At 40.1% G+C, this 22,208-nt stretch overlaps 6 protein-coding genes across 13 annotated transcripts in view; 4 read left to right on the top strand and 2 right to left on the bottom strand.

Annotated features, from left to right (window-relative positions):
• LOC116034316 (paxillin-like) overlaps positions 1-3,078 on the top strand; it is a 31,585-nt gene extending 28,507 nt beyond the window's left edge. For all 7 annotated transcript variants that reach the window (XM_031276941.2, XM_036001796.1, XM_036001800.1 and 4 more), the window contains 2 exons: positions 102-250; positions 341-3,078. In XM_031276941.2, the coding sequence (XP_031132801.1) occupies positions 102-250; positions 341-607 (416 nt within the window). In that variant the 3' untranslated portion in view covers positions 608-3,078. The remainder of the gene's footprint in view (positions 1-101; positions 251-340) is intronic.
• A 254-nt stretch (positions 3,079-3,332) lies between these two features.
• LOC116034418 lies at positions 3,333-5,555 on the bottom strand. The gene is made up of 2 exons (XM_031277121.2): positions 4,126-5,555; positions 3,333-3,745 (listed from the first exon to the last, which is right to left on the bottom strand). Exon 1 carries the CDS (start codon positions 5,492-5,494, stop codon positions 4,193-4,195), a length of 1,302 nt encoding a protein of 433 aa, XP_031132981.1. The 5' UTR covers positions 5,495-5,555; the 3' UTR covers positions 3,333-3,745; positions 4,126-4,192.
• A 27-nt stretch (positions 5,556-5,582) lies between these two features.
• rplp0 (ribosomal protein, large, P0) lies at positions 5,583-8,615 on the top strand. 2 transcript variants are annotated; one of them, XM_031277156.2, is made up of 8 exons: positions 5,583-5,816; positions 6,122-6,229; positions 6,335-6,510; positions 6,749-6,836; positions 7,552-7,698; positions 7,841-8,026; positions 8,120-8,260; positions 8,393-8,615. In XM_031277156.2, the coding sequence occupies exons 2-8, from the start codon at positions 6,176-6,178 to the stop codon at positions 8,543-8,545; spliced, it is 945 nt and encodes a 314-aa protein (XP_031133016.1). In that variant the 5' UTR covers positions 5,583-5,816; positions 6,122-6,175; the 3' UTR covers positions 8,546-8,615. The 2 variants fall into 2 exon arrangements, with proteins under 2 accessions (XP_031133016.1, XP_031133023.1); XM_031277163.2 differs by lacking the exon at positions 5,583-5,816 and having other exon boundaries at positions 6,122-6,249.
• A 760-nt stretch (positions 8,616-9,375) lies between these two features.
• LOC116034534 (golgin subfamily A member 7-like) lies at positions 9,376-12,914 on the top strand. The gene is made up of 6 exons (XM_031277240.2): positions 9,376-9,610; positions 10,133-10,255; positions 10,350-10,502; positions 10,632-10,733; positions 11,672-11,731; positions 12,055-12,914. The coding sequence occupies exons 1-5, from the start codon at positions 9,569-9,571 to the stop codon at positions 11,717-11,719; spliced, it is 468 nt and encodes a 155-aa protein (XP_031133100.2). The 5' UTR covers positions 9,376-9,568; the 3' UTR covers positions 11,720-11,731; positions 12,055-12,914.
• Positions 12,599-21,733, top strand: r3hcc1 (R3H domain and coiled-coil containing 1). Its single transcript, XM_036002574.1, has 10 exons — positions 12,599-12,607; positions 13,225-13,309; positions 13,491-13,617; positions 14,054-14,191; positions 14,405-14,942; positions 15,140-15,315; positions 15,429-15,499; positions 15,596-15,691; positions 15,905-16,045; positions 20,647-21,733. Exons 1-9 carry the CDS (start codon positions 12,599-12,601, stop codon positions 16,012-16,014), a joined length of 1,350 nt encoding a protein of 449 aa, XP_035858467.1. The 3' UTR covers positions 16,015-16,045; positions 20,647-21,733.
• LOC116034379 (lysyl oxidase homolog 2A-like) overlaps positions 16,486-22,208 on the bottom strand; it is a 33,847-nt gene continuing 28,124 nt past the window's right edge. Inside the window, exon 14 of the mRNA XM_031277065.2 lies at positions 16,486-19,003. Coding sequence (XP_031132925.1) covers positions 18,933-19,003 — 71 coding nt within the window. The 3' untranslated portion in view covers positions 16,486-18,932. The remainder of the gene's footprint in view (positions 19,004-22,208) is intronic.

Below are 22,208 nucleotides of genomic sequence, written 5' to 3'. Positions count from 1 at the left end.
CACCACCTGGTTTGTGTAGAAAAAGAGCAATGTTGAATTTTTAATATTAAAAGAAGCATAGGCTACAGAGTGAGTCACTGTGTGTCTTTGCTGCCCTCTAGGTTTCCATGAGAAGGATGGAAAGGCGTTCTGCAGGAAGGACTACTTTGACATGTTTGCCCCTAAATGTGGTGGCTGTGCCCGTGCCATCCTGGAGAACTACATCTCTGCTCTCAACTCACTCTGGCACCCTGAATGCTTCGTCTGCAGGGTGAGCCACTTGACATATCTTTAACGAATTTGGCCATTTTTGTGTTAACCCATCATCATAACTTCTCCCTCTTCTCTTCTGATTTTCTAGGAGTGCTTCACTCCATTCATAAACGGCAGCTTCTTTGACCACGAGGGCCAGCCGTACTGTGAGGCGCACTACCATGAGCGGCGTGGCTCGCTGTGCTCTGGCTGCCAGAAGCCCATCACCGGTCGCTGCATCACCGCAATGGGCAAGAAGTTCCACCCAGAGCACTTTGTGTGCGCCTTCTGCCTCAAGCAGCTTAACAAAGGCACCTTCAAGGAGCAGAACGACAAGCCCTACTGCCAGGGCTGCTTTGTTAAACTCTTCAGTTAGACTGTGTGATTGTGTATAAATGTGTGTGCACGCGCCTCTACACATTTATTTACATGTCTGAATGCACGTGTGGATGTGTGTGCACTCACATGTCTAGCATGTATGAGTCAGTGAAGTAGTTTTTCAGAATGAGGGCGTTGGTGCACTAGTGAATCACATCATTAGGGTGAGAAATGTCTTCTTCTATTGACCCTTCCCTGGCTGTCCAACCTCTCAGGCTTGGCATTTCATACTTTTTCTGAAGACATTTTTAACAGAGCCCAAAGAGATTTTCATTTAGTTTTTCTCCTGTGTGCAGCAAAGAAAACACGCTAATTTACCCATGTGTGTGTGCATATGTGAGCATATGGGCGTCCTCAGAGCCTTTATTTGTAAATGATTTAATTCCCCCAAAGCAGGCAAGACCTAACACCCTATGTTGGTTTTATGCAGATGAGACAGCTGCTTGATTGCATGGACCATTGACTTAAACAGTTTTAGAATATTTTGAGTGTTCAATACATAGTGCTTGGCCAATGAGTGTTGGAATAATCTATGAAAAATATGTATTTTTGTAGCTTCGGAAACTTTAAAAATAACCATGATATATGTACATTCATACAGACAGAGACACACACACACACACACACACACACACACAGAACTTCTCCTTCTTTAAAATACCAGTTCAAACTCTGCACACTCCAACCACAGATCTCTTGATGAGACCGTCTTAAAGTGCATTTTACAGGTGTCTGCAAGATATTAGCTAGTCCTTATTTTTCTACTATTTTACTATGAAAATAAACCCAGATGTTTTCTCAGTTTCACCAAACATTACACTCACATTTCTGCTCTTGTACGTTGATTATTTCCCATTGGGAGTGAAATCAAACTTTAGAAAGTCACTATATTGAACTTTTGTAGCAACTTGGAACTTCATTTTTACTTTCCTACTGCAAAGTGTGTACTGTGTCATTTTACATTAATAATGTTGAAATAAAATGAAACGGTTGCGATTGATGATGACAAAAAGTAGGTCTTTAAGAATAACATATGTACTATGGTTATTAATGTTGAATTTATGGTGCAATTTAAAACAAGCCAAAACAAAGTTGATTGTCTTTACTCCAGATTAAAAGTGGAGATGTTCCTGCTGTATTTACCCACACAGAATAAATTCAGAAGAATTCAATTCAGAACAAATGATGCTTCAGTTTAACATCTTTCTCATATTTTACTATTGCTACTATTGTGAATTTATCACTGTATTTAATCTATTAATAAGGCTGGTGCGACATTTAAAATATGGTTGTGCTTTTGGATTAGAAGCATGCTTTCTTTTATGTGGAGTTTTATCAGCACTAGCTGCCAGTTGCTGTTACAATCAGAATCTAAATTTGTACACCTGTAATATGCTCGACTTTGTGACTGAACTGTGTTTTGTCGCTGTTTGATGGAAATATATATATTTTTGAGCTGTTTGGGCTCACACTGATATGCAAAGAGCTGGCTCTAATGACATGTAGGCTAACAATAGTTGATCATGTTCTCACACACAACACGTACCAGCTTTGATTCCAGTGTGTCAGGAAGCGCAGCCCTCTTTATTTTCATTATGAGTCATAAGCTATGATCCTGCTGTCTGAGTTGATATCAGCACTTTGCTCACTGATGGAAGCTGGATGTTGGTGTTAGCTGGTCAGGAATCAGTATACAACACCAAGCCAGGGCCAAGCATCTAGCCACATTTATGTAATGATTCATTTCAACTTTATTTTACTTGTAGCTCTGTTTTGTCACATATGAGACAATGAGTGATTTTTGATTTGACAATATTGCTTGTCTTTAATTTGATCACTATGTGTGCACCTAGTGAATATGCAGTATCCGCATTGTTTTTACTTTGAGAAAATGTTTGCTTCTGTGCCAAATGTGTCAATGCAATAAGGTCTTATACACTGTGGAGTTCTCAACTTTTTCCTGTGATTTGACTCTTTATGTGCTTAACTCTAGGAGAGGCTTTGTCTGCTGTGGTGCATCTTAACTCTGAACACCCAAAAGTTTACACTGTAATAGACAAGCCCAGGAGAAACTGCCTGTACCGAGTCATTCAGCAGACAGTATAGTGTACACTTGTAGCTGTTTCAGATTTACAGGAAGTAGCAGGGGTAAATGAACAGATGTGACTTCATTTTGCCCCATGTATATTTATCTGCTTACAGTATATTGCCTTATAGTTTTTGCTTCTGTAAAGAATTTGTAAAAACAAAACAAAAAAAAAAATCAAAGCCTTTTACTGTTAATGAGATAACGTGAACTTTTGCTTTGTAAATGGAGACATTCATGGGATCTTTTACCATTTGAATTTTTTCATGATCCACAAATTTGACTGACTGTGTGGGTGGGGTGTATGTGGGTCCTGATTACTGAATGATTATATGAATGATTATAACTGCTGCAAATAAAATAAGAACTTTATTTCTGGCATTGTTTTGTCTGAAAAGTGATTTTGTTGTCTTTGTTTTCACCCATACCAATACCTTTTTCAATGTTTTGCATTAAACCAGATCTTTGGCACACAAGATTTTCATGAAATATGAAAAAAACTTCACTGGAAGTAATTTGGTTGATTTAAAAAAAAGATTTGTGAGGATTTTACAAACAATAATTGCAGTTATGAGTGAAATGAACAGAATATGACCTTTGCCCAAGTGTGATTCATAAGAAAATGACTCCAAACATCTGAAATGTTTATGTACACATTTAAAAAATGTAAATGTAAAAAAAAGTCAAACACAGGATGTTTTATGTACAGAGTTTAGTACAGCATTGCTGTTGGGTCACAACCTTTTGGCTTATGATACCTTACAACAAAGGGATGCTTACTTGATAAAGTAAAAGTAATTTACAAGGAAAACAAAGATTAGACTGAAAACATTTGTTTATTGACCCCTTGTAAGCGGTTGACCCCCAGCTTGGGAACCATTGGTTTACATTAACAGTGGGTAGTATTACAGATTATGAAAATATATTTTAAATATAAAAAAGAAACTAAGCTATAGCTCGGTTAGCACTGTGTGGTTTTGGAGTCTGTAGATTAATTTGAAGTAAATGCATGTTTAAATTATTTTGAAAATCAAAACCCCAGACATTAAAAAGGTGCAGTAGGTAAGACTTATAAAACTAACTTTCTGTCATATTTGCTGAAACTGACCCTATGTTCGAGTCAAACTACATGAAGCATGTAATTAAAAAAAGAAATCCAGCTCCTCTGCTACCACCTACAGCCTGTAGTGTGATTTGCAAAAATCCACCACTCCCTGTTCAGATGCACCAATCAGGGCCAGGGGGGGGGGGTGTCTAACTGTGTGTCAATCACTGGTCATGCACACACATTCATTCTCCCTTGTGGGGGGAGGGGCTTAGGAGACTGTTTTGGGTTTTAGCAGAAAGGGGGGAGGGACTGAGAAGTTTTCGATGTTCAAATTTTTTTGCTAAGTCCTGGATCTTCGCAATCCTACCGACGGCACCTTTATTTTGATCCCGACAAGTTCAAACAACAATATGGCAACAAACTGACTGGACGGGGAAAAGGACAGGGAATCAATACACCTGACAAACACAAGGACAAGACAACACATCTCTCCTGTGAGGAGAGGTTGTGACCTGAAGTCTGTACTCTGTGAGAGCTTGGAGCTTGCCTATAAGCTCAGAGAGTTGCGGGCGCATATCCAGAATCTCCAAGTATTCCAGGTCCAGCAGCTGGTGAAGCTGTAAGAAGTCTCTCTCTGGTACATGTTCATGGCGAAGTTTGAGACCTTTGAGCTTTTGAAAAAGGTGTGGGATTTGAGCTGTGTGAGCTCCCAAATGTGAGGGCCAGGGGTCTATGTGAAAGTGCAGGAGATTTGGTACCTGCACTGACACAGCTTCCATGTCCTCTAAGGACAACCCTGCAACACACAGTGTGAGACTGGTCAATGTGGCTGGAATGGAGGTGACATACTTCTTAACAGGTGGGCCCTTGACAATGACCAAGGTTGACAGTTGAGGGAGGTCACTCAGCCATGTTTTCAGGTGACAGCCATCAGGTGATGGCATCTCCTTATGCAAACTCTTGTAGAAGACAGCAAGCCTCTTAAGGCCAGGCATCAGTCTCATTGCATCTTCTGGTAATGAATGATCCATGCAGTCAATAAGTTCCAAACTGGACAAGAATGGTGCACCACCAGCTTCTCCTAAGGGGCTTGGGTTGGGTCTGGAAATATTGTGAAAGGCGCACAGTGTATGCACAATGGACACCGAGAGATGTTTCAGCTTACGCAGACAGGTAAGTATGGAGTGAACCATCCAAATTGTTTCTTCAAATATTCCCATCCGATGACAGACCAGAGATGTAAGATTTGGAAACTGTGAGACAGCAGAAATAAAGCGTCCCATGGCCGAAGTGGGAAATGTAACATCACACATGCTAAGGTGAGTCAGCTGCTGGGGTTGATACACTGTTGAAGCATCTAGCAAAAGAGAGATGCGACTGCATCTAATAGCCAGACGCTTCAAATTTGTGAAGTCCTTTAAGCAGTCGAGGCTTGTTTGGGAGCTTTGGTCGATTACCACTGTGGTTAGAGTAGGAAGGGACAAGGCAAGCTGTTTCCAGACCTTAGCTTTGGTGCTCCTTACCACCACACTGGTGACTTTTCTGCGGCGAAGAGTGGCCCAGAATTGACTGTTGTAAGAGCCATTTTGAAAACCCAGAACTACTGACCAGTCTTTCCAAAGAGAACCGTGGTCAACAAGTTTTTTGAAATACTTGCAGGATGTCCGGACGCTAAACTTGTCTGCCACTGAAAGATACCCAAACACGTGGTTCCAGACCTCTGACGGAAGCTGTAGAGCCGTCTGTACCATTGTTTTACTCTGCTATCGAATATGTTAGCTAGTGGGCTAACATCGGCCTTAATTTTGCGAGATTAGTCCTGTTCGAAAGGCAGAAACATCATTCTTTATTACACCACGCTGGTAAAGTAAAGTCGAAAAGGAAGCGTTGGTAGGTTGTAATGGGATTCCTCTTATTGGTGGTAATGTGGTTACATAGGTGATTGACACAGCATCCATCCAATAGGTGTTCAGCTGACGCCCATGACTCCATTGTGATTGGTCATTGTTTCGTATATATCCTTCTCGCGGCCATTTCTATTCCTCTTTCTTTCACGCGACCCTCTAGTGTCCGGTAAGGATTTTCTTTCTCTCTTTCAGAAAACGGGAAACTCTATATTTGGTAAAATTACACCATATAGTATTTTTTAGCTTCATGAGATAATCTTTTAACACCTAGAGATACGTTTTTTGTTGTGTAAAAGTGCGACGATGTGACTTGACCTAGCGCGGCCTGTTAAAATGTTGCTAGCTTGCTGTTAGCCGGCTAAATTTAGCTATCGCTAGTTAGCTGTCGAGCATATTTCAGGGTGTACCATGCATATTGTGTCGTTCTGTTTATAAAGCGCATATATTAACGTTTTCATTATTTGGATGCAGGTATTACCTTGTCTTTAAACCAGCTGTTAAGCGATCCTTGGAAGCACTGCAAAGATGCCCAGGGAAGACAGGGCCACGTGGAAGTCCAACTATTTTATGAAAATCATCGTAAGTAGGACTTGGCTTATGTAAGTTTATATTTACACAATCTAATAAATCTACTTCTATGCTGTAAACATGAATGTATATAATTTAAAATTCGTCTATTTGTAGCAACTTCTGGATGACTTTCCAAAATGCTTCATTGTGGGTGCAGACAATGTGGGATCCAAGCAGATGCAGACCATCCGTCTGTCTCTGCGTGGCAAGGCCGTGGTGCTGATGGGCAAGAACACCATGATGCGCAAAGCCATTCGCGGCCACCTGGAGAACAATCCTGCCTTGGAGAAGTGAGTTTACTACTCTGTACTTTGCTGTTATTTAATAGCAGGATAAGTTACAATGCAGCCTGTGTAGTACTGCTTTGTCGTTCCCCCTGCAAACAATAAACTGTTTCCAGCTATCCCTGTCTGTCTACATCCCCCTGACAACCAGGGACGCAAGGTTTCAGACATGTGACACTTTTTCCTTTTTTTTTGATATGTCAAATCTGCTCACATTTAACGGGTATTTTAATGATTTTGACAGGCTACTGCCTCACATTAAAGGAAATGTGGGCTTTGTCTTCACCAAGGAGGATCTGGCTGAGATCAGGGACCTGCTGCTGGCCAACAAGGTAATAAGAGTCCTCAAGAGAAATATGAAGTGTGTGTGGTGCAGATACTAGCACTTAGTATATTCATCCAGTTGTACACCCCATACAACTCTTGGTCTAGATTGCTACCAAAAGTAATTTTGTGAAGCATGACTTAATATAGAAGTACATTTGTATAGATGTAAATGAGGTTGTACGGTTACCTTACTGATGGAAATGCGATGGGTGAAACCCCCAGTAATATCAACAGTATAAAGTACTGCCTGAAATGACCATACATTTGAGCTAGCACCTTACTAAAGCAAAACTGCCTTCATGAGGTTATTGCAGAGCTATTGTACTGTTTTAGTTTTAACCGTGTACCCAATATCTTCCAACGGTTGATCCAGGCATTAGAACAAAATTACAAGCCATAAATGTAGTCTGTTCACAGTTGTGCTAGCAAATAACTTGGAATGTGGGAAAATGTCATGTGCATTGGCAATCAGCAACACCGTGAGAGAAACCTAGGTTTGTGCAGGATAAGTTACAATGCAGCTTGTGTGGTGCTGCTTTGTCGTTCCCCCTGCAAACAGTAACTGTCTCCTCGCTATACCTGTCAGTCAGTATCCCTCGACTGCCAGGCACGTAAGGTTTCAGACACTGATTTAAAAACAAACTACGTTAAGCCTCCGACAACCATGTTTAAAACAATCTTGGCCTTAAAGTAGCATACTAAACAAACTCTCGACCACAGGTACCTGCAGCTGCCCGTGCTGGTGCCATCGCCCCTTGTGATGTGGTTGTGCCAGCCCAGAACACTGGTCTGGGTCCTGAGAAGACCTCTTTCTTCCAGGCTTTGGGTATCACCACTAAGATCTCCAGGGGAACCATTGAAATCTTGGTGCGTTTGAAGCCTATACTGTGATCTGTATGCTTACACTAAATGTTCCAGTCTCGTTAAATGACACTCACGTTCATCAAACCAAACAGAATGTACATCAAAATGTTTGCGTCTGTAATTAATTTACTTTTTATGTCCCTAGAGTGATGTCGGTTTGATCAAGACTGGCGACAAGGTTGGTGCCAGCGAGGCCACACTCCTCAACATGCTGAACATCTCACCCTTCTCCTACGGACTCAACATCCAGCAGGTGTATGACAATGGCAGTGTTTACAGTCCTGAGGTGCTCGACATCACAGAGGCTTGTCTGCATGCCAGGTTCCTGGAGGTGAGATGCTGTTCTTCTATAAAGAAGTCCTTACAACTAAATTGTGTGAAATGTATACATGATATATTTTGTTCACTATATTGTGATATTTAGGGTGTGAGGAACATCGCCAGTGTGTGTCTGGAGATTGGCTACCCCACTTTGGCCTCTGTCCCCCACACAATCATCAATGGCTACAAGAGAGTACTGGCTGTTGCTGTGGAGACGGACTACTCCTTCCCCCTGGCAGACAAGGTGTGTACATCAAATTAGTACTTGTCCCCATTAGTTAACATGTAGAATAGGCATTAATCTTTGCTTTGGTGTTGTATGACCAGAAAATCACTAGGTGTAAATGGAAACTGACTTACCTTTTTGTCTTTGCAGGTCAAGGCCTTCCTGGCTGACCCATCTGCTTTTGTAGCTGTTGCGGCACCTGCAGCAGCTGCTGAGACTGCTGCAGCACCAGCTGCTAAGGAGGAGGTCAAGGAAGAGTCTGAGGAATCCGATGACGACATGGGCTTCGGTCTGTTCGACTAATAAAAATACAGCGAACAAACCAGATATGAGTCAAATGTCATGATTCAATAAAGTCTCTTAGATCCATCTACCTTGTGGGAATTTATTTTGCTTAAAGGGAAGCTTGCTTCTAGAAAAACATGCAGCTGAATGCTGTGCTCCATGTCATATGCTGACTCTTAGAGAATATAAAGTACTTGTGATCTGATTTGCACAGGGTTTGCTGGTTAATAAACAGATGCCCAAAACGGTTGTCGTTAATCCAGTGAATTCAGTTTCTTGAGTCTTGGTGGAAATTGGTGTGACCCTGACCAAGCCAAGACTCGGGTTTTGGCTGTGTCGGCCTTCAAAATAAAACCTTGCAATGGTAGGCGAGGCTTTAAAGTGTTTCCATAACTGGAAATTTGTAGCAAAATGAAATGCCAGCAGGTAACGCAAATGCTAGGAATTTAATTAGAATATTTTGTGGCCGCCTGTCCATAATCTTATGTATCAACAGTCGGCGTTGGGCTTTTGCTTACGTGTTGGCTGTATCATTGAAACTAGTTTCAATGCATAACACTACTTTAAAGCAACAAAGCACTTTTCCTCTTCCAACCCCCTACAGGTTAGGGTTAGTCAGGGTTAAGGTTATAGTCATTACCGTTGTCGTTGTGTCATTCGAACTACAGATCCCCTACCCGGTCTGGCAAACCATAGTGCGGTTATAGCCGGTTGCAAAGCGAATGCAGAATGCCGTTCACCCTGTTACGAGTTGAACCACTGAAACGATTTAAGGTACAAAAGAATATTTGTGGCTGATCGGAAGGACTGCCAACATTTATCTACTTGAGTTTACTACACGGGTCTAAATGTTAGTGTGGAATTGCATGGTATCCACGTGTAGTTGCGGACTTCAGTGAGGACACCCATAAAAAGAAATCGAAATATTTCCAAGTAAAATGGTGTATTATTGCATATCACTCAATACATTTGTTCAAAACTTTTATTCTGAAAACCAAAACGGGCCGGAAGTTGAATTGGGCTGGTGGAGCTGGAGCGTAGATGCGAGCAGCAGCTATAGGGAAAACGTCCACTATGGCTGAGGTAAGATTTTGTTTTTAAATGTTTAAATTGTCTGCCTAAATATAACGTTAACTGTTATTTTTTGGGCGATAAAGGCTAACAATGACATACTTTCCAGCGGCTTTGATGGGCCAGCAAACGTAAGCAAACGTGTTATTAGCTAAGGTAGCTTGCTAGCTAACCTTACCCCGTATCTTAAGCGATACTTTTATTATATTGTAACGTTACTATTGTTTAATTATGTCCTACAGTAACCTACATCAACATTGTCAATATCACGCTGTATGTGGTAGTTGTCATCGGATTAGAGTTAATATATTAGTTGTTGTGGTAGCTATTAGCTTGATAATAACGTTAGCGTATGTAGCGAACGTTAGCTAGCTAAGTGTTTCAAGAAAGTTGATGATGGTTACGTGTAAGCGTCATGATTTTCCTCCGAGTTGTGTTGCTAGCTTTACAGTAACGTTTGGTGCTACTGTTCCAACCCTTCAGACAGATATTCCTCATGTAAGACAGCCGCCTAAATGTAGGTTATTTGTCCAGACCCACAGTTTACAGGACCTCCAGCAGCCAGCTGTCTCCTCCAAGGTGTTTGTCCAGAGAGACTACAGCTCAGGAACCATCTCCAAGTTCCAGACCAAGTTCCCCTCTGAACTTGAGTCAAGGGTATGTAACGTTACAGTGTTTACATGGATGATCTAATTGTTGACTGAATGTTAAAATATTGTGTGTAATATATAAACTGTTTGTGTGGTTTCAGCTTGATAAGCAGCAGTTTGAGGAAACCATCCAGACTCTAAACAACTTGTACGCAGAGGCAGAGAAACTAGGGGCGGAGTCTTACTTGGAGGGCTGCTTGGCTTGCCTAACTGCATATACAATATTCCTCTGTATGGAGACACACTATGAAAAGGTACAGCTGCTTTAATGTTATGCTGTGTATATCGCCAGCTCATATATTTTTTCTCTGGTGGGTTGGACAGATCTACATATCAATGCATATCTTTAATTTGTGTGCTACTGTCTGCTTCTCTGTGTGCAGGTGTTAAAGAAGATTGCTAGGTACATTAAGGACCAGAATGAGAAGATATATGCTCCCAGGGGCTTGCTGTTGACTGACCCTATAGAGAGAGGCCTCAGAGTTGTATCCTTCACCTGACATAAGGCAGTAAACAGTGGGGTAGAAAAGTATTGAAGTTACTGATGTAAAATCAGGCTTACTGGCTTAGATGTTGCCTGGCTCATCTAAACTTAGCACAAAAAGTAAGGAAATTTGTGTTTGGTAGATTATTTCTCTGTGGTAACAATGCTTTTTGGCAATAAATCTTATACCGTTGGAAAGCCTGTTTAGTTCCCTTTGAAATGGTACCCCATTTGTAAGGAACATGCATTTGTGAGATGAGCAGCAGCGCTGAGTATGTGGGTTGCGCCCATGAAAAATTTGCCAAATCTTCTCTGCCAATGCCAGGCTGTTGTGGCTGTGTATGGTTCTTCCACATGCTACTGAGGCTCCTGTTTGTGAAATGAATAAATTGTTAAATTGCCAATATGTCTTGTTTCTTCAAACTTCAATCATCCAATCCACCAAACGAGTCAATGGCAGAATAAGCTGTTTGGCATTGGCAGAGAAGATTTGGCAAATTTTTCATGGGCGCAACCCACATACTCAGCGCTGCTGCTCATCCCACAAATGCATGTTCCTTACCAATGGGGCACCAATTGAAAGGGAACTAAACAGGCTTTCCAACGGTATAAGATTTATTGCCAAAAAGCATTGTTACCACAGAGAAATAATCTACCAAACAAAAAATTCCTTACTTTTTGTGCTAAGTTTATAAATATCACCATCTACATGCTTGGCCAGGTTATTCTTTGATGTGTGCCTAATTGTTCAAACCACTTCTAAACTAGCTAGTGTCTTTTAAACCTTAAAAAAAATGGTACTTAGCTCTATAAGGTAGGTAGTAAATTTAAACATAGCTGGTGTAACCGTGTGTATGCTAAGAAAAGTACATTTTTGTTCATTATATAAGAAAATGTGCATGTAGCATTGTGTATTTTCCTTAACTTGCTATCTTCTAGGTTGAAATTACCATCTTTGAAGACAGAAGTATTGGCTCTGGAAGATAAAGAACCTTGGGGGTATGGAGTATTTTTTATTCAAGAGGTCCACTGAAAAGGTTTTGGGAGCTCCAATTTGACATTTTTGCCCTAACCTAAGAAATCAGGATTATATTAAGGATATATCCCAAAACATTGGCCACGAAGCTTGTTTTTTTTAGCCACAGTCAAATCAAATTGATCTCTGATAACTTTTAATTCCATCATTTGATAATAAGTCATCATTTAGCAGGACATTTACTACCATCTAGTCAAAACATAAAATAAGATATCACACTGAAAGCTCCATTGTCTATTCTTAATGCTAACAAGATTTTCTTCTTTCTTTCTACCTCTCTGTATAGACTGATGACCCTGATCAGATGCTCTTTGTCTGTCTGGCAGCAGCAGTTTTGATCTGATTCTTTTCTTTGTTATTTATAAGTACTCTAATGTCTCCCTATCCTTATATGTTTGCACAAGTGTTTTCATTTCTTTTTATACATGCTGTGATGTAAAAAAATATTTCCTAGTTGATCAAGACCCGTCTTTATAAACAGTGCCATTGTGTTAAATGCAACTTTAAAAAAACAAACATGATAAATATAAGTGATTTGACTTGTACATTTTTTTTTTTTTTGTGTGTGCAAATAATATATAGAGTCAAATCATGTTTAGTTGCCAAGAACTGTTATAGGGAATAGGTAGGGATGGAGTTGTTGGCACAGTCTATAAGCAGTAATCAAGTTATGTGCAGTGCTCCACAATGTTAACATGCTGGTTGTAGCCTTTGTTGAGTTAAATGTTTTCTTATCTGTGCATGACTGTGACTTTTTTTGGCGGATTCATGTCTTGTAAAACATGCACATTGGAATTCCAGACCGGATTTTTTGTGACTGAAAATAGAGCATGTTTACTGTAATTAAGTCCATCACAAAGTAACAGCGTGGCATAGTGCATTTTGAAATATGTCCATCTCGGTGTCATAGTACAACGTCACTAAATCTCCCAAATAATATTCAACAGTCCTGTTACATGTTTCTAATAAGATTCACCATCTATATTGTGAATGTCATCACCTTTTTCATTATCACCAGACACCACAGAAACCTTAAACACTATCAACTCCACAGGTGATTGCTATTGTTGGTGTTTGATACAGTTGGTGTACTTTTCTTACAAATATTATGTTCTATCTAAATAAAAAGCCTTTTCCTGAAACATGTATAGCTCCTTGTGTTTGACTTTATTTCAAATATGAGAGGCTTTGAAGAGAATAAGCTGTAGTATTGTGTGTGAACAGTGGGTTCCAAAACCGGTATTTGGCTTAAACAATTATTACCACATATAGTTGTAGCGTTTTCTTGTTAGGTTTAGCAAAATTTGTAGGAATGCCGCTTTTATTCTGAAGAAATCATACCGGATATCTTGCATCTGAAGAAAAAAAATCTGCTTCCGGAAGCTAAAAGCTAACCACTGAACTTAGCTACCTATCCATGCTACTGAACCACTGCTGCCTGTGACTTTAATTGTAGTCACCAGTGATCCCACGGCTGCAGCATCGCACTAAAAAAAAAGTACAATTAAAAAAAAAGTACAATTTGACCATAACGGTAAGCCCACTTGAGTTAACGTTAAAGCAGCTAACGTTAGCTTTGCTTTGAGTTAACATTAACGTCAATGTGTGGTTTAGGAAATCAAAACGTATCATACCCAGCTAGCTTTCTTATCTAACGTTACTTAGCTTGAACTAACGTGGCTAACCTATAGATCTAGGTTTCTAACCTAGTTAGTGGTTGCTTTCCCTCTCTGTCCACCCTGGCGTTTCCTTGTTTCGATGGCATTTATCTTCCAAAGCAAGAAAATAAATTCGTGCATCACGTCAAGAATGACCTGGAAATATACCAACAGAAAAGCAACCGCAGGAGGTAAGTTAAGGAGAAAATACACGACGGCATTGGCCAGGTGAACATTTGTACAATTTCACGTTTTAAACTCGTCACAGTTGGTCAGCTTGGTGGCTAATTATGTTATTTATATATAGACTTACCTTTGGACCCGTGTGAAACGACTGGCACAAAGCACAGTGTGCCACTGTGTTTCATCAGGGAGATAAATATTGTATTTAGTACTCAAAAATGTGAGGGGTGTACTCACTTTTGTGAGATACTGTATTTCTTCTGCTGTTGAAAATGAGATACTGGACATTGTATTTAACCTTTATTTAATCAGATGGTCTCATTGACATTAAATCCTCTCAACGCCAAGTTGAAAATAAGTAAAAAAGTTCCTTTTATACCGTCAAAAGAAAAATATGACCTTACTGTCTTTCTCTGTTGTCATGCCCTCTGTGTCCCTCTCCAGCGTGCTCCTGTTCCCCCCTCTACCCAGCAGGCTGCGATACCTGATCCATAGGACCATAGAGGACCTGCCAGAGCTCACCACCTTCTCAGTAGGGGAGAGCTGGTGCCGTAGGGTGGTGGTCTGCCATTCTGAGCTCAGGTACTGAATTTATACAAGAGCTTAGTTATTTGATGTGCAATAACCATCTTTGCTGTATTTGTTAGTATGTGCAATTTGCCAGTCGTGACAAAAGACGCAGTTCTTTTTCTATCTCTTTTTGTTTTACGTTGCCGTTTTTCTTTTCTTTTAAGTTTAAATTGCTCTTCAATTTTTGTAGAATAATTTAAGACATTTGTGTTTTTCTGTTTGTAGGGGTGAAGTAGAGGAAGACAGTGGCTGGGAGAGCAACAACGGCTTGTGTGAAGATCCCTTAAGAAGCGGGGAGGAGATAGATGGCAACGCAAAGCCTAAATCTTCGATCCCATCGCGAAGCCGAGGACCCAAGAGGCCGGACAAACCCCTTTACATGCCACGAGTTGCTCGGGAGAGACTGTCCTTACAAAACTCACACGGACTCTCAGGAGACCAAGAGTTGCCCAGTCCAGCCTCAAGTAGCTGTAGCTGCCTCAGCAGTCAATCTGACTCTTGTTTCTGTCCCGAAACTACAGAAAAAACAAAGTCCTCATGCACATCCAGACAGGAATGTGTCCCCAGTGTAGCAGAGGGTGTCTTCAACCATGTTGCTGACAGTTCAGCACTTTGTCCTCAGGAAGAGAAACAAAAGGTGGTGCATGAAGCTGAGCCCCAAGTCTGGGAACAGACTGTGTCCTGCTTCAGTGACATGACTCTGGAGGAGGATGAGAAGGGCAAGGAAGACATATGCACAGACACAGATGATGTAACTGAAGAGGTAAGCCTGCTTTTGTTTTTTTGTTATGCTTACATTTTTCTATGGAAACTTAATGTATACGTTATACATATAAATAATATCTGTTATCAATGAGATATTTTCCATTGCTCTGTACTTTGTGTATTTGGATTAACATTCATATTACATTAAAGTCTTTCATTAAATTATAACCAGTTATTTTGTGTTTGTCCTGTCAGATCAAGGCACATCTGAAAGAGACAGTAACTGTTTCCATTCAGCACGTTCAGAATGACTACTCCCCTTATGAGAATGTGTGCATCGGCCCGGATGCGTTTCCCCACGTGATCGAGATCTACGGCTTCCCACAGTGTTTCAAAACCGATGACCTCCTGGATGCTTTCACAGACTACAGGTGCGAGCAGAGACTTTGAAAAACATCCCATATGTCCAATGTAAGTAAATTTAAGAATCTGAAACAATTGATCCAGCTACCAAACTCCTAAAGTTCTTTCCTGTCGGTCGCAGTGATGGTGGAATGAAGATCGAGTGGGTAGATGACACACATGCCCTGGGGATTTTCTCCAGTGAGATGGCAGGTAGGAGTCCTCACTGCACAATGAATGTGGTGCTGGGATTTAAGTTAAAAGATGAATGACTAAAAATGTACTAACGTACAGCAATGTCACGTGCAGCACTCCATGCCCTCTCCATCTGCCATCCAATGCTGAAGGCAAGAGCACTGGCTCAAGCGAGTAAAAAAGCCAAAGGCAAGGCCATCAAACGAGCAGGTAGGTGATTCACTAAGCTTATACGGGCCCTGTAGCTACTTGGAATAACATGCATGTTGTGGTGTAAGAGATATCTTAAGCACTATTTTTTTTTTTTATTTTGTTCACATCTTGGAGCCCTTCTGTGATATCTAGTATTTAGTCTGGGAATTAGTTTTTTATTTTAACACTGGATGATGTGGATCTGATGGTTGTCTCTGTGCTGTCTTCCAGAGTTTATCCAGCCAGTGAAGGAACGTCCTAGGACAGACTGTGCTGTTGCCAGGCGGATGGTGACCAGAGCCCTGGGGCTGCAGGGACGAGGCAGAGGGCAGCAATATTGAAGGGAATTACAAACACTGTTGGCTAACACAGGTGAACAGACCACCACAAGTGACAAATTAAGTTTTAGGCCTTCTAAAGCACACACAGAAAGAATTGTGGAGTTTGCTATAGTGTGGAGATGTTGGAAATGAATTTGTTTTCCTTTTCCATTCTTTGCTCAACTAACTACTTAAAACTATTAACATAGTGATTTGATTGCTAGTGATCAGAACACTGAACTTGGAATAGCGTATGTAAAACCATTAACTAAACTATACACTACTTTTGTCATGTTACTGCAGTGTGTCTCTCCACTTTTATCCAAGGTTCCTTTTTTAAAGCACTTGTATTAACTGAAACATTATAAAAGAGGCTCATAATATACTGTACATTGGGATCAGCTTTCACCAATATTTATTTTGAAATGCAATGCTTTTCTGCATTCACCCTTGTATACAAAATCAGTCAGCGAACAACAAGTACTCTTTTAAAATGAAGGATCCTTGAATTTGCCACATTAAAAAAACTAATTCACAAAACAATGAAGAGGCATTGTCACATACATCTGTGGCTTTTACAGTACATCCACAATGATATCATAGTTAATAATGTAACAAAACACAGACATTGAGAAAGAAGCTGAGGGGATGCTCAGATCATAAAGATGAACATGTGTGTCTACTGTAACAACCAAAAAAATAATAATCAATAAATAAAACTCTTTCAAAAGCGAGCTCAAGTATGTAGAACATAAAAACCTTGAAGGAAAAAAAAAAAAAGCACATTCCCACTTCATTTTGACAATCCATGACTGAAAATCTTTACAGCTTGTCAGAGAACACTGCAGGGAACAAATGCAAGCAACTGTTCAATGAATCTACTCTGGGGTAAATGAAAAAATAAATCCAACTTTAGGTAGCCTATATTACAGTTTTGGTTGCAAGTTGTCATCATTTGTAGAACGTTAAATACAGTCTTTATAAAAACAGGAATTATTTGTCTTGTCAGTATTTGTTTTCAGTTTCTAGTTAAAACCTTTAACTATCCAATACTGTGGAATCAAATGTGATTTTAAACACCCCACTTTTGAATTCAACTGTTTTGGAGGAAAAACATCAGTGCAATATTCAGTTGTAGCACCAGGTTTAGCAGTAGACTTATTCATCCATCCCAAGCAAACACAACATAAGGGTGAAGGTCTCATCTACTGGATTTTGGGCTGCGATCAAAGTGTTTTTTGCTAAAGCCGCCTACACATGATAGGCGTCAAATCCGCTTTGCGCTGGGCGTTCCGTTGATTTCCTATGGGGAGAGTGGTGCCGCCCAACTATGCGCTGTGCTACCCCTGGCGTCGCGCACCGCTCGGATTTGCTGCTTTGCGCTGCGCTCAAAGTTCTAATTATTACAACTTTGACCTAATTGCCGCTGACCTGATCGGAAGCGCAACCAATGAGATAACAGCTGTACATGACTTAGCCAGAAGTGACACATATAGGACCGGCAAAACAATGGAAGAAAAGCTCATCCTCTGTGTCTCGGAGTTCCCTGAACTGTAAACACCTTTTTAAAGACGTATCACGATCTCGGCAGGAAAACTTAGACATGGCGTAATGTCAGCAGTCAGATGGGATTACCAGGTTTGTGAATAGGCATAACGTATATTAACAAACTTATCGTTGCCTAGCAATGGGAAATGGCTTCCTTGCCAGTTGCCACTCTCGATGGCGTAAACCTGCGCTGTGCTTTTGCGCTGCGCTCTGCCTAGTGGTGGTCAGTGAGCAAATCAGTTATGTGTAGGTGGCTTTAGGAAGGTTCCTAACTGAGTGAAATGACCCGGAAGTATCTAAGTGGCAGCCATGACAAGAGCTGGTCGAATTCTCTAAATGCTAAAGAAAGGTGCTTCAATGCTTATCACCTTTAGCATAGGGTACACTGGGCCATCCTTTACGAAAGGAAAACAAATAATGGTGTCCCACAATTCCTTGTGACAGCAACATTTAAAGTGACGCACCATTCGGCCGTGCACAAAAACTAACAATGTGCCTATCTTACGTTTAGATCTATTTAGCAATTATTCTAATTTAACAATTATTTTCATACCATTATACTAGTTGGGATTCATGTCGATAAAATATGAGTGGATAGGAGGGTGAGCAACTGTTTTCAATGTGACAACCATTTCGTTTTACTTTTGTAACTGGTATTCCTTTTTTTTATTTATTTCAATTCCAACCTTGGTAATGAAGTAATGTTTTTCACTGGGTTTTCCACGTTTATAGAGCCTGCATAAAACAAGTAAAAATGCACAATCAAAGTTTCTTAGATGCGCTATAAGTAGTCCATCTTTGGAACATTGTAATTTCACCACAGCCGACCCACGTCAAAACATCCACCGTTGCATGATTACGTAGCCTAGTGTACTGTTGGATTTTCTGAGCACCGCAGTTGTCTTTTATGAACTGTCCTTCACATCTTTCCTTGACCCCATGACGTTTCGAGGTCAAGGAAAAGTAGTTAGGAAAAGACGTGGGACGTAATTTTTTATTTTTACTATTCGACCGCAGCCTTGTTTTGAGGCTTTTCCCAAACTCTTGAAATCTTTGTTGGCACAGTTAATTTAATAAGTTATTTGGCTGCAACCCTCCCTGAAGTCTCTCCCAGTAAGCACCAGGTCAAAAACTACATTTTAATGACAATAAAGGCACTAAGAAACTAAGAGATAAGGACACTTTTGTACAGCTGAATGTGGTTAAAAGATAGTAAGCAAGCAGTTCATTTTCCCATTGACTCATTGTCCGTTGTACCAGTTGAGGCCTGAACCCAACAACAATCCAGCACGACTCCAAGGAAACAAAAACAGTACAGCTCCCTCTAGTGGTTGTCAAATATCAATATACGCTTCCCTAATGTCCATCCGTCTGTGATGTCCGTCTTTGGTCTACCTGTGTGAAAGCTGGTTGGTCAGCAGTCCAGGGAACGTTTCCTCTGTTTCTGTACTCCGTGAGCCACCTGTGAAGTCAGACAGGGAAAGTATGATGAAGACAAGAGGAGCAATACTACTGTATGTAACATAATACAAATCAGATGCTGAAGCTCCTGGTCAAACAAATCTGTCTAAACTGCACCATCTGAACAAACCATTCTTTTGTTTAGCAATTTTTATTGATTTTCCATTAAACCAAGTAGCATTTTCTACAGCGCATATTGGACCAAATGTATACAAACATAGTATGGCTGTGCTATACAGATACTAAACAATGTGAAAGATACCCCCCACCCCACCCAACCATCCCAGTTAGTCCCTTTTAAATCCAGATCATCACAAAAATAAATGTCCATTGAAGTGCTTGTCCAACGAAGGATTGCAGAAGGAGCATATACAATTTAGCACAAAATTTCAAAATAAGTGATTACCAGTAGAGTGAAGGAAAGAGTGGAAGAAAATAACAAAATAATAATAATAAATAAGATATCTAAGAAAATAAGTCAAGTCAAATGCGTAAAAATAAATAAATAAATAAATAAAAACCAAATAAATAAAAAAATAATACAAATTAAAAAAAAGGGGAGGGGTTGCTGCCGCTTCACTATGATAATAACACCTTAGTCATCCATATCTAATGGTGTTTGCAAGCTCTCATAGTACTCTAAAAAGGGGGCCCAGACCTTCCTGAATGTTTGCAAGGAACCTTTAAGGGTGTATCTGATCTTCTCAAGTTTGAGGAAATGCATAACATCTCTAATCCATCTTGTGAAGCTGGGGGGTGCTTGTTCCTTCCAGGAAAGCAGGATGAGACGCCTGGCAATCAGGGAAGTGAATGCTATAAGGGGGCGATTTTCAAGTGTAAATCCAAATAAGGCACTTGCAGGGTTGAGGGTGATGTTTCTTTGAAGCATCTTAGTGTAGGCCCCAAAGATGTTGGCCCTGAACGTGCGAACAAACCATCCTGACAATAACTATCACTATCACTTTGGTCTTGTCAATGGAACCATTTGGCAACTTTTTAAAAGTGAACTTTCCATTCAGAATCTTATTGGCATCCATTTCGGCGTCTCACACTCATCATCCACTCAAAGCGTAACGTTAGCCTACTACTCTTTGGCCGGCTCGCAAGCCCAAACAAGTGTGTGCGGCGTTTGCCTGTTGTTTAGTTTCCGGTCTAGCTAGATCCGGTGTGGTATTGTAGTTTTTCTAACGTTACTAGGTGTTGCAACAGCATGTGAAAAAAACTACAAAGTTTGCTAGGCCAAAAAGAACGTTTATCTTGCGATAAAAAAATGTACGCCGTTAAAATGGTTTTGCGTTAACGCCGTTAATAACACGTTTAACTGACAGCACTAATAATTAGCCTTTCATTTTTGACAGGACTGCTAGGTGAGAAAGGGGAGAGAGAGAGGGGTAAGAAATGCAGGAAATTGTCACAGGTCGGATTTGAACCCTGGACCTCTGCGTCGAGGCATAAACTCTCAGTATATGTGCGCCTGCTTTACCACTAAGCCAACCCGGCCGCTAATTTGCCATTTTTGACAGTGAAGTGGAGTGTTTTTCAAACGCAGGCAAACTTTTGGAAAAATATACTGTATATTTTGTAGCATGTTGTGATATGATACCTTTTTAAAATATCATCTTACAGGCTTTTTATTTTCTACAGAAAGGTCCAGCAGAGGCCAGCCTCCATTCATTGGCCCTCCGTAGAGGATCCACAGTGGCCACAGACGGCTAGCTGATCATGAAGAGTATGACTGCCGTCCAGCACTGTTTGCCTGCTTCACTGATCACTGAACGTGTTTGCATGGTGAAGAAGGAGACTGCCACACATCTGCAAAATCCAGCCTGCTGAAGTGTCCCTGACACTGACGGTGATTCACCAGCCTCAAAGTTGCTGTTCTGTAGCTGAACCTGACCCTTTTGGACATTATTGTTGTGGTTCCTGTTGTTCACTGCTAGGATCACTAATTGCATTAGCCCCTTTCATAATTTTGCTTTGTTTTACAAACGGTGATTTCATATAGAAAAGGCACTGGAGCAATTGGAGAAGTTCCTAGCTTGTTTTGATTTGATTGCATGTTGCCTTAAAACTAAAGTGCTTAAGTGTTTAATTTCCAGGCAGGAATATTTTGTTTCCTCCTTGCCCAAGTGATGCAGGACTGGTTGCATAATTCTCTGTAAGTAGTAATTATTTTCCAACTTAATGCTGAATTCCTCCACAGATTAATTTTTAGGATTTAGTTAAAGAAATCTGTTACATTGTCTGCTTAAGTTACAGGCACATTTTTATATGGAGTGCACAACTCTAACTGATAAATGTAATGTAGATCCATTAACAGAATCAGATCAGCTAAAAAGATGAAACTAAATATTGTTTTTAAAATTGCGAGACACAGTTGCAAAGGAAAACGCATGTAACAGCAATGTTATGCTGAGCTCAATAAATATTTTCTAACGTTATAGTTCATTTTAAAACTTATTTTTTGCAAACAAGTTGCAAGATGTTAAGTTTTTAATATTTATTTTGTTCCTCGAAATGATACAAAACTACCTTTTAGGATGGTTGCCTGTTGTGTTCAAGTTCTTTGTCAGTCCAACAAAAGTTTAAGCTTTGAAACTTGGTCCTTTGTACTTGTTACTGTACTGTCATTTTTATGTAATTGACCTAACATCAATCTTACTTCTGTATTGTGGGTGGCCAAAATGCCATTAAGAGAGAATTAAAAAAGTTTGTATTTAGTTAAAGAATATGTCGAGTAATGTGTTTTCTGTCATACTGAAATGGGATGTTTCCCTGAACTTATCGTTTGTGCCTGATGTGGGCGTGACTAGTTGTTCTATGGTATGTCTCCAAGCATTACCACGTTGATTACCTGTAGAATTTAACCACATCCATTGAGTCGTTTCAGGGAAAAGAAGACTTGATTGTAGCATTTAATACTGCACAATCCCATGAAAATACGAAACTAACTTGATTCATTGTTTAAAAGTTTCAGTGACGTAAAGTTTTAAATAAACAGTGCAGTCACAGTAACACTTTGTCACCTACATCAGGTGAAAAGTACAAAAACTGTAACCCGATTTTAGGGGACAGAAACAGGAAGTCGTCATATTTAATTTTTAATATATTTTATATATATATATATATATATATATATATATATATATATATATGTATATATGTATAATTTATTTGGTTAACTAAACTGTGCTAAACGTTCTCTT

This window comes from Sander lucioperca, chromosome 6 (genome assembly GCF_008315115.2).
Source record: "Sander lucioperca isolate FBNREF2018 chromosome 6, SLUC_FBN_1.2, whole genome shotgun sequence".
Taxonomy (NCBI): domain Eukaryota; kingdom Metazoa; phylum Chordata; class Actinopteri; order Perciformes; family Percidae; genus Sander; species Sander lucioperca.
This window is presented reverse-complemented; position numbering and strand designations above follow the sequence as displayed.

Excerpts from the sequence above, each read along its gene's own strand:
- LOC116034418 (XM_031277121.2), bottom strand. The coding sequence starts at position 5,494 with ATGGTACAGACGGCTCTACAGCTTCCGTCAGAGGTCTGGAACCACGTG.
- rplp0 (XM_031277156.2), top strand. The coding sequence starts at position 6,176 with ATGCCCAGGGAAGACAGGGCCACGTGGAAGTCCAACTATTTTATGAAA. Across the intron at positions 6,837-7,551 it reads ACCTGCTGCTGGCCAACAAG|GTACCTGCAGCTGCCCGTGC; the intron begins GTAATAAGAGTC and ends TCTCGACCACAG. Across the intron at positions 8,027-8,119 it reads TGCATGCCAGGTTCCTGGAG|GGTGTGAGGAACATCGCCAG; the intron begins GTGAGATGCTGT and ends TGTGATATTTAG.
- LOC116034534 (XM_031277240.2), top strand. The coding sequence starts at position 9,569 with ATGCGAGCAGCAGCTATAGGGAAAACGTCCACTATGGCTGAG. Across the intron at positions 9,611-10,132 it reads AAACGTCCACTATGGCTGAG|ACCCACAGTTTACAGGACCT; the intron begins GTAAGATTTTGT and ends TTATTTGTCCAG. Across the intron at positions 10,734-11,671 it reads TAGAGAGAGGCCTCAGAGTT|GTTGAAATTACCATCTTTGA; the intron begins GTATCCTTCACC and ends GCTATCTTCTAG.
- r3hcc1 (XM_036002574.1), top strand. Across the intron at positions 14,192-14,404 it reads GTCTGCCATTCTGAGCTCAG|GGGTGAAGTAGAGGAAGACA; the intron begins GTACTGAATTTA and ends TTCTGTTTGTAG. Across the intron at positions 15,316-15,428 it reads GATGCTTTCACAGACTACAG|TGATGGTGGAATGAAGATCG; the intron begins GTGCGAGCAGAG and ends TGTCGGTCGCAG.